The sequence below is a fragment of the Chelonia mydas genome, chromosome 1 (genome assembly GCF_015237465.2).
Source record: "Chelonia mydas isolate rCheMyd1 chromosome 1, rCheMyd1.pri.v2, whole genome shotgun sequence".
Lineage (NCBI taxonomy): Eukaryota > Metazoa > Chordata > Testudines > Cheloniidae > Chelonia > Chelonia mydas.
In genome coordinates, this window is record NC_057849.1 from 266,901,328 (window position 1) to 266,912,243 (window position 10,916).

General features: G+C 44.0%; 1 protein-coding gene across 1 annotated transcript in view; it reads right to left on the bottom strand.

The window, feature by feature from the left end:
* PLXNC1 (plexin C1) overlaps positions 1-9,900 on the bottom strand; it is a 97,908-nt gene extending 88,008 nt beyond the window's left edge. Inside the window, exon 1 of the mRNA XM_037885064.2 lies at positions 8,525-9,900. Within this exon, the coding sequence (XP_037740992.1) occupies positions 8,525-9,517 (993 nt within the window). The 5' untranslated portion in view covers positions 9,518-9,900. The remainder of the gene's footprint in view (positions 1-8,524) is intronic.
* Positions 9,901-10,916: the final 1,016 nt, after the last annotated feature.

The following is a 10,916-nucleotide window of genomic DNA, read 5'->3' on the forward strand; positions in this document are numbered from 1 at the left end:
GTCACCCTGACATTGGACTATAACTTATAGAACTAATTCTGAAATAACTTTTTACAACTCTGAAGCTCACCATCTCTACTATGAATTCACCGTAGAACTTTACTCATATCTGTATGTATAATGATCTTTTAACCAGTACTCACTCTCATTCCTTTTTTAATAAATTTTAGCTTAGTTAATAAGAATTGGCTGTAAGTGTGTATTTGGGCAAGATCTGAAATATTCATTGACCTGATAGCACTTTTTATATATGACGAACAAGGTTTTCAGTAATCCTCATCATATTTGACTTGGCTGTCTGGGTGGGAGCTCAAGGCTGGGTTGCTTTAAGGGAACTGTATTTCTGGCTTCTGGGTAACCAGTAAGGTATTGTAGAAGCTTTTCTGTTGCTGGATCGGTGAATCTAAGTATTAGAATAACCATCAGTCTTGGGGATTGTCTGCCCCATTCTTTGCAGTTTGCCCTAATTGAGCAATCTCAGTGTGGCCCCCCCGGGGCCCCGGTCACAACTTCCAAGATCCATAAGAACACAAGAAATGTACCAAGAAAAGACCATCCTGTCCAACATGGTTGCTCTTTCCAGTTCTCAAATCCCACTTTTCTGCTTTATTCTACACTCCTCAATCTCCTTCAATTTCACAAATAAACCCAGATGTCTCCTGGATTAATTTAGACTGTGTTACAACCACCTCATCTTGTAATGTATCCTGTTTATAACCCTTTGCATGAAATTACTTATACATGTTCTATAATTTACATGTAGATTTCTTCCACCTTGAGCACAGCTGTGACTGCTAAATTCATGCTTCTATGTTCCGTCTTGATTTTATTTAAATGTTTTAGAGTGCAAGCTCCTTGGGGAAAGGACTGTGTTTTCCTGTTTGTACAGCTCCGAACTTACTGCAGCTGCTCACTAAGTAAAGATACAAAGCCAGATCCTTAGCTAGTGTAAATGGACACAGCTCTACTAACTTCACTGGAACTGCACCTATTTACATCAACTGAGGATCTGGCCCATAACTCTTCATTCCTTTTTGGCCTGCCATGTGTAGAAAAATAGGCCCTATTTTATTTTTGCAATATATCAAGCAGGTAGTAAGTAGACTCTCTCCTTTAGTATATTCATTCCCTTGCAATAATTAGTTAGCAACCGCTTTCCACCTAGGACAGTCACTGATAAATCTCAGAATAGAGTTTCTTGCCTAAGCTAAATTGATTCTGATAATTCATCTAGAATATTCATAGCTGAGACTGTAAAATCTCTCTAAAGCATTGCTACCATGCAGATTCCCTCAAAATAACATGAAATGCAGCAATCTGATCAGGACACAGAGCATATGAGAAATGTGTAGCAAATATTTGCACAATGGCCTAACTTTGTTTTTTTATTGAGTATAGATTTTGGAACTGTGCTCTCCTCTGCTAACTTAACCATCCTCTGATCTACACATGATTCCAAGGAAGCTAATCTCTTCTTTAACAGCTCCCTAACCGTCTCTCAAAAGTTTCAAGCAAAAATACTTGGTCAAGCCAGATGACTCAAGGCAACTCTTAGCTGGGAACTGATTATCGGAGAATTTACAAGATTCCTGTGGCTTAATTCCCCATACTGAACAAAAACATTTTTAGAACTCAATCCTGTTGGACACAAAGATTTAATCAGTAATTACCTATGACAATCTCAAGTGACATATACTGGCTATGGAAGCCTATACTCTTGTAACAGCAAACGTAACACTAATGGTCTAGCAATGTACTTTGGATGACTGGACTACTGCAAAATTAATTACACTAAACAGTATTTTGAAAGCCTTAAATCTTTTCTTAAAAGAGTTTGACTCCTTGAGGGCCAGTTGTAACAAAATTTAAATACTTCGTGTCTGTAAATTAATGGACCAAATTCTCTGCTGGGGTAATTGGGTCCAGCTCTATTGACTTCCATACTTTGACTTCAACAGAGCTGTGCCAATTTACACCAGCTAAGAATCTGGCCCAAGGTTTTTAATCATGCTTGATGAATAAAGGACCACACACTACACAATCTACCTACTCATTTCTTATGAATATATGGGCAAAAGTACCAAGATCATATTGTTACAACTCTTTAGTGATATGACATAACAGAGAGCAGACCAGCAAAAAGTTCTTTTCTTTCAGTAGCCATTTAGATCTTAATATTTCATAACAGAAGCATCTTAATGTAGCAAATGCTCCTCTTCACCATGTGGACACATGCCGAACTCAGAATTTTAGAATTTTCCCTATAACACTCCTGAGTCTTTTTGTTTTGCAACTGCTGACCTCAGTTACAGGTTCTTAAATGTGAGGAGATAACATTCTAAACAACTCTCTCTATTTACAGAGTCATATATGCTAATGTATGATGCACAAAATCCTAATCTCTCGGCAGGGTGTGATATTCCAGTAGTTCCCACAGGGCAGGCCCAAAGCCCATTGAAAGGAAAGACTCCCATTGACTTCAAAGGTCATTGGAACAGGTATTCCTCATGTATTTTAGCCATGGAGCTTCCATTTCAGAATTGCAGGCATCCAAAAAATGGTCACTGGTACACAGCCAAATTTCTGAAAACAAAGTCAGATTGAATTGGGTGATTTCTCATTGGGAAAAGCAGTCATTAATTTGAGCAGAAAATGTGCTCATCTGCACGTAATTTCTATTGCAGTGTCCATTATGACATGTATTTCAGCTGAATTTATAATTTGATATACCCAAAATTAAGGCAAGAGAAATTTGGATCAGAAAAAAGCAAGGAGAACAAAAAAATGACAAAACTATACAATTTTGTTTGAGGTATAGTATTGTCCCCTCGCTCACCTCAATGCTAATTTTGGGCCATGAGTTGCTGGGAGTGCCACATCATATAGCTAGGTTTGAGAGTAACAGCCGTGTTAGTCTGTATTCGCAAAAAGAAAAGGAGTACTTGTGGCACCTTAGAGACTAACCAATTTATTTGAGCATAAGCTTTTGTGAGCTACAGCTCACTTCATCAGATGCATACTGTGGAAAGTACAGAAGATCTTTTTATACACACAAACCATGAAAAAATGGGTGTTTACCACTACAAAAGGTTTTCTCTCCCCCCACCCCACTCTCCTGCTGGTAATAGCTTATCTAAAGTGATCACTCTCCTTACAATGTGTATGATAATCAAGTTGGGCCATTTCCAGCACAAATCCAGGTTTTCTCCCCACCCCGACCCCCCACAAACCCACTCTCCTGTTGGCATAGCTATAAATTGTGTATATATTGTATATTGCTATAAATGTAGCAACCTAGGACAAAATGCCATGTGCAAACCCCATTGTATGAAATCATAGCATAATTGGTCCAGTCTCATAAGCAAAAATGCAACACATGGCCTAGCGAGCACTGGAGTTATATATTTTGAAATAAAGTTGGTGGAGACAGATTTTAAACGTACTTGTTTGGAATGCTACACTTAAATCCATTGCTAAAACAAAAGCACAAGTTCTGTTTGACCACAGTAGCAATATTGTGTCAAATCACACCCACCCACCCACACTCCCCCCCCCCCCCCCGCCCCGGTTTCAATCCAGTAAAGTATTAAAATTTATGCTTAATTTTAAACATGAGTAGTTCCTTTCAAGTCAACAGGATTATTGGTGTGCTTAAAGTTAAGCACATGCTTAAGTGTTTTGCTAAATCAGGGCCAGAGTGCTCAATACCTTTCAGGATCAAGTTTATAGTGCAATCTCCAAACCATTGTCCCATGAAATGCAGGAATACAGATGATCCAGTATGCATATACCCTTAGCAATACAGACCCTTTGCATGTCACTCAGAACCACAATGCAGAGGCAACATTCATGAAGTGCAAGCAGCAGTGTGTGAATGTGGATAAATAGGAGATTCCCACACAAATCAGTCAAAAAAACAGTGCTGTCACAAAGTTGTGGCATGTCACCGTATGCTCTTGCTGAGGGCTGCATTCCCAAGATCAAAATGTAGCATCCTGAACCTTGCAGAGAGCCAACATGATGGGTCTATGTACACTAGCCTGGACCATACCACACATCACTGATTTAGAACATGGTCAAGAGGACCAGGATTTGCAATATTTTTTTAAAAGGGTATTTTTTTAAGGGTTGCTGGCAAAAGGCAGGGTTATGTTCAGAGGAGTCCACCAGCCACAACTGTTGCTCAGAGCTCCGATTCAAGGCAGTGGTAATAATACGACATATTCATGTTGGCATGACTGTAGCCAGATAACAACCCTATCTTTAGAAGAGCTGGGATGTAAAGCATACACATCGCCAACTACCTGCTGCATGGGTACACATTTTTTATGATGAACAGTTGATGTTCTGGGATACATGGTGCTCCTTTGTGCCCAAAAGCCCTATCGATTTCTACAGGTTTTTTTTTTTTAAGTTTTGCATATTGAATGACAAGTTGTGCATTATTTTTCTGAAGATTTTGAACCCATGCGCACTTTTGATTCGAAAGGGCATCACATTATGCAAGTGAACCCCCTTGCACTTTTTTGAGGGAAGAGGACAGAAGAATGCAAGTAGAAATATCTGGAAGATGAAGCATGCATGCATGAAGTGAGCACACGTGTTGTGTTTACCTATCCTATCCTTCTGTGCTTGTAAAATGACTTTTTAAAATGGAATTGCATTTGTTTCTGTGTCTTTCCTGCAAATATGTATAATGAACAATGAATTATCATTAGGGCTGTTGATTAATCGCAGTTAATTCACGCAATTAAGTAAAAAAAAATTAATCACAATTTAAAAAATTAATCGCGATTAATTGCAGTTTTAACTGCACTGTTAAACAATAGAATACCAATTGAATTTTATTAAATATTTTTGGATATTTTTCTACATTTTCAAATATACATTGATTTCAGTTACAACACAGAGTCCAAAGTGTACAGTGCTCACTTTATATTATTTTTTATTACAAATATTTGCACTGTAAAAAGATAAACCAAAGAAATAGTATTTTTCAATTCACCTCATACAAGTACTGTAGTGCAATCTCTTTGTCATGAAAGTGCAATTTACAAATGTAGATTTTTTTTTGTTACGTAACTGCACTCAAAAACAAAACAATGTAAAACTTCAGAGCCTACAAGTCCACTCAGTCCTACTTTTTGTTCAGCCAATCCCTAAGACAAACAAGTTTGTTTACATTTACAGGAGATAATGTTGCCCTCTTCTTATTAACAATGTCATCAGAAGGTAAGAACAGGCATTTGCATGGCACTTTTGTAGTCAGCATTGCAAGGTATTTACTTGCCAGATATGCTAAACATTCGTATGGCCCTTCATGCTTCAGCCATCATTCCAGAGGCCATGTTTCCAGAGGACATGCTGATGACGCTCGTTAAAAAAATAATGCTTTAATTAAATTTGTGACTGAACTCCTTGGGGGAGAATTGTATGTCCCTTCCCTGTTTTACCCACATTCTGCCATATATTTCATTTTATAGCAGCCTTGGATAATGAGCCAGCACACTTTGTTCATTTTTAGAATACTTTCACTACAGATTTCACAAAACACAAAGAAGGTACCAACGTAAGATTTCTAAAGCTAGCTACAGCACTCAACCCAAGGTTTAAGAATCTGAAGTGCCTTCCAAAATCTGAGAGGGACGAGGTGTAGAGCATGCTTTCAGAAGTCTTAAAAGAGCAACACTCCAATGCAGAAACTACAGAATCCAAACCACCAAAAAAGAAAATCTGGTGACATCTGACTCAGATAATGAAGATGAACATGTGTCGATCAGTACTGCTTTGGATTCTTATTGAGCAGAACCCATCATCAGCATGGACACGTCCCCGGAAATGGTAGTTGATGCATGAAAGGACATATGAATCTTTAGCACATCTGGCACATAAATATCTTGCGATTCTGGCTACAACAGTGCCATGAGAATGCCTGTTCTCACTGTCAGGTGACACTGTAAACAAGGACCAGGCAGTATTATCTCCTGAAAATGTAAACAAACTTGTTTGTCTGAGTGATTGGCTTAACAAGAAGTAGGACTGAGTGGACTTGCAGGCTCTAAAATTTTACATTGTTTTATTTTTGAATGCAGTTTTTTTCTACATAATTCTACATTTGTAAGTTCAACTTTCACGATAAAGAGATTGCACTACAGTACTTGTGTTAGGTGAATTGAAAAATACTATTTTTGTTGGTTTTTTGCAGTGCAAATACTTGTAATCAAAAATAAAGTGAGCACTGTACACTGTATTCTGTGTTGTAATTTAAATCAATATATTTGAAAACATAGAAAACATCCAAAAATATTTAAATAAATGGTATTCTATTATTGTTTAACAGTGCGATTAATTGCAATTAATGTTTTTAATCACACAATTAATCATGTTTTTTTTTATTGCTTGACAGCCCTAATTATAATAAAGGGAATATCATGCCTCCTTTGGGTTGGCTTCGTTAGACAATTAGGTCATGGTATAACACAACACCTAGAAGTCATTATCTAACACAATGTTAAACTTGACTCTACTGCCAATGTAGGCAGGAACCAATGAAGTTTAACATTGTGTCAGCTGGTCATGATTAACTCTAGAGGTCCAGTTAGTGACATGTTAAACATAGCGATCCCTGTCTATACTGACAGCAAAGCTGTGTTTAGCATCATGTTAATTAACCCAACTCCTCATGATCATATTCTAACACAACCTAATTTTCCAGTAAAGATAAGCCTTTTGAAAGATTGGAGTTATTGCTATAATAATGGGACTATGCTTGTAGTCTAAGACAGAACTATTCTTAAAATAATGAATGTTGGTCTTCCATATTTAGATACTTAGATACCATGGTGATGACAGCCATATAAATAGACTGTAGTATTTGCAGTATTAGTATTAGTATTAGACCCATTTCCTTAAAAGTCACAAAAAACAATTCTTTAGAATTTCTGATATGTGAGGTGTGCAAAATATTTATTTTGGGTTTTTTGTGTGGATTGCTATTGGAAGTTTATTATTCACTTTTGCCATGGATGACAGTCTGATAAAACACCTAAGACTGCCAGTAAAGAAATCATGTAAGAACTTACAATGAAAGAACCAGCATCCAAAATCCAATTTCTAAATAACCATTGTTTGGGAAAGAGAGACTTTTTATTAACTCCTGTCATTCAATTTACCATCAGTAACCACAGCAATCAAAGTGAGTTACTGACACCTAAAAACAAAGGGTCAAATCCTGGCTCCATAGAAATCAATGGGAGTTTTGCCACTGATTTCAATACAGCCAGGATTTCACACACCTAATTTTAGGATTCCATGTGGAAAGGGACAGATATTTAATCTTATTTGATGTGACTAGCTAGTTTTAATATATTTTACATTTATATTGCAGCTTTTATTTGGAAAGATCTCAAGAGTGCTTCCCTAACTGTGGTTAGGGAAGCAACCTCTTCTCATGAAGTTTCCAAAATACTCCATCCATTACTGGACAAGGCTGTCCCAATCTAGAAGGGGCAGCGGGTTAAACTGCAGAATGCTTGGGTGTTGGAGGATCTGCCAGAGACCAGGGCTCTCTTTACAGATCACGTTCTTGTCTTTTTTGTTGTTGTTTCTTTTGCCTGTTCTCACTTTCAGGTGACATTGTAAATAAGAAGCAGGCAGCAGTATCTCCCCTCAATGTAAACAAACTTGTTTGTCTTAGCGATTGGCAGAACAAGAAGCAGGACTGAGTGGACTTGTAGGCTCGAAAGTTTTACACTATTTTGTTTTTGAGTGCAGTCATGTAACCAAAAAAAAAAAAAAATCTGCATTTGTAAGTTACACTTTCAAGATAAAGCGATTGCACTGCAGTACTTGTATGAGGTGAATTGGAAAATACTATTTCTTTTGTCATTTTACAGTACATATATTTGTAATCAAAAATAATAATACAAAGTGAGCACTGTACACTTCGTATTCTGTGTTGTAATTGAAATCAATATTGAAAATGTAGAAAAACATCCAAAATATACATTTCAATTAGTATTCTATTGTTATAAGTATGATTAATCAATTAATTTTGTTGAGTTAAGTGTGTGGGTTAACTGTGATTGAAAGCCCTAATATTTAGTATTCATTATTATTATTTATACAGCCCCAGAGATGTGCATGGTGCACTACGGGGTGGAGGGGAGAAAGCATGTCTAGATGGCAACAGGACGTAGGAGGCTGAGTGTAGGGGATTTGAAGCAAGGTCTGCTAAATTGCAATCCTGGCTCTACCCCTCATTTGAGAGGTAACCATGAACATGTCTGCCTTCCCACACCTGCAGAGGGGAATGATAGTATCTACCTCAAGGATCAGCGAGCACACAAGGTTTTTAAAATATAAAGCTCTCTCTAAGCCTTGTGGGGAGCCAGGTCCCCGGGTGCTGGCTCCGGATCAGAATTCCCCTGAAACTCAAGGGCTCTCGGAGGGGGATTTTGACGGGGGCCAGCTGATCTATTTCTCCGAGGGCAACAAGCTTCACCGAAGTGAAGGGGAGACTCACACAGCGGCGATTTTCATTGATTCTCAGTAACTGGCTGCAACTGGAGGCCGGCTCCTTCCTCTGCCCGGCCAGCCGCTCCATGTCCCGCACGGCGAAGATGCAGAGCGCGGTGGAGTCCCAGCGCCGCTCGCCCGGCCCGGCGCTGAAGACCCCGGCCCACAAGCCCGCCTGCTCCAGGAGGCTGGAGGAGAGGAGGGTGCTGCGGGCGCCGCAGTCCAGGCGCAGCTCGCCGAAGAGGCTGGGGACGGGGGAGTCCTTCTGGGACTTCAGCACGGCCACGCTGGGATGCGCCGCCGGGGGCAAGGGGTAGTAGGGGAAGAAGAGGTGCTCGCCCCACAGGAAGGCGTCCACGAAGTGCAGCGGGTTCGCTTTGTCGCGCTTCAGCGTCGCAAACTCCCCCCCGGTCAGGCGCAGGTCCGGCAGGCGGCGCACGGTGAGCACCGTGTCGGCGTCGGAGGCCGAGGGGGCGCACGTCAGGTTGGTGTCGGGCAGCGAGTAGGTGGCGGCCAGCGCCAGCAAGCGGCCTTGGTTGGGCTGCGGCGCGAAGAGCACCCCGGTGGTGGAGCCCTGCGGCAGGCAGCTCACCACCTCGCTCTGGTTGGACAGCGCCGTCAGGTTACCCAGCAGCCGCACCTGGCAGCTGCCGCCGTGCAGGGTCCAGCCGGTGAGCAGGCGGCCGCGCTCCGGGTCCGGCAGCAGCAGCTTGCTGTGGGTGCCCGCCGGCTGCGCGCAGTCCTGCGCCCCGGCGTGCGCCAGCTGCAGCTGCCCGGAGGGCGGCCGGCCCAGGCCCCGGTGCAGCTTGTACAGGCAGCTGCCGCCCGCCAGCAGGAGGCTGTCCCCGCTCGCCGCGATGTTGTCGATGCGCACGGGCAGGGCGAAGCGGGGCTGGCACACGACGGCCCCGGCCCCCGCCAGGGCGATCAGCAGCGCCCAGGGCAGCGGGGGCGCGGCGGGGCCGGGGCGCCGGGGGTCCTTCCTCCTGCAGGGCGCCATGGGCGCGGCCCGCTCCTCGATCGGCTCCGCAACTGCTCTAGTTGCCTGGCGGCGGCGGCTGCCCCATACTGTGCTGCGGGGCGGGAGAGGCGCTGTGTCGTTCAGCCCCGGCTTCCTCCGTCTGGCTGCGGTGGTGGGAAGTTCCTCTCCGGGAGGCTGGGCTGGGCTCCTGGGTGGGGGTTTGGGCCTTATACATGCTCTTGCACAAGCTTCCTTCCCCACTCACCCCACGCCCTGCGCCCTCCAGGATGCAGCGGGCGGGGGCCGCAGCCACCTGCCCCACTTTGCTCCTGGGTGCACTGCAAAACCAAGGCTGGGCTCCTGCTGTGACTGAAACATCCCACAGCCTCTCAGCCTAGATGGGAGCAAAGCACCCGTGTGCACCAGGCAGGCTTCTTGGGCGTGCCCTGAGTAGGACCGGCTCTAGGTACCAGCAAAGCAAGCCTGTGCGTGGGGTGGCACAATTCCAGGGTCGGCATTCCAGCCATCCTTTTTTTATTTTATTTTATTTTTTTTTTGCTTGTGCTGTTATGCTCTCAGAGCTGGGGGCGGCCAATTTTTTGCTTGGGATGGCAAAAAACTGAGAGCCGGCCCTGGCCGTGAGAGCATGGCTGGGGCCCACTTGGACTAGGGTGACCGGATAGTAAGTGTGGAAAATCGGGAGTTTTGCGGGGGGACGTGGAGGGGGACGGGGCTATAGTCAGGGCCGTCCCTACCCATACGCAAAGTACGCAGCTGCGTAGGGCACCAGGAAATTTGGGGCACCACGGTTCCTGGTGCCCTGCACAGCTGTGTGCTGCTCCAGCCCCTGCCCCGCCTCTTCCCCATGGCCCCTGCCCCTGCTCTGCCCCAGCCCCATCCCCTGTTCCACACCAGCCCCACCTCCACTCCCCTGAGGACTGCAGCAAGGCTGGGCTTGCACTCACCGGTGGCGGGAAGTGCAGTGACCTGGCCCCTGCCGTGCCGCCAGCGAGTGCTGTGGGGCGGTTCCCCTCTGCCCTCTAAGCCAGCCCCGCCGCCCCCGCGCGGAGGCCTGGGCCCCCACACGCACACACACCTCGCAGGGGGGCTGCGTAGGGCCCCAGAATAGCTAGGGACGGCCCTGGGTATAGTTGCATATATAAAACAAAGCCACTAATATCAGGATGGTCTTGACAATATCGGGACATCTGGTCACCCTAATTTGGGCTGCCAGGCTGACCCAGGTTTTAAACCTCTTGGGGGGGGGGGGGGGGGGGGAATAACATTGGAACAAGGGGCCCCACACACAGCTGATTTTCCAGCATAGATGGGACTGTCGCCACAGCCAGTAGAGAGTGTGACTTTCTCTGACCATCTCATCTTTATTATAGAGACCCATTGGCGTTCTCACAACACATTTTTAGTGGCCTCAGAGTGC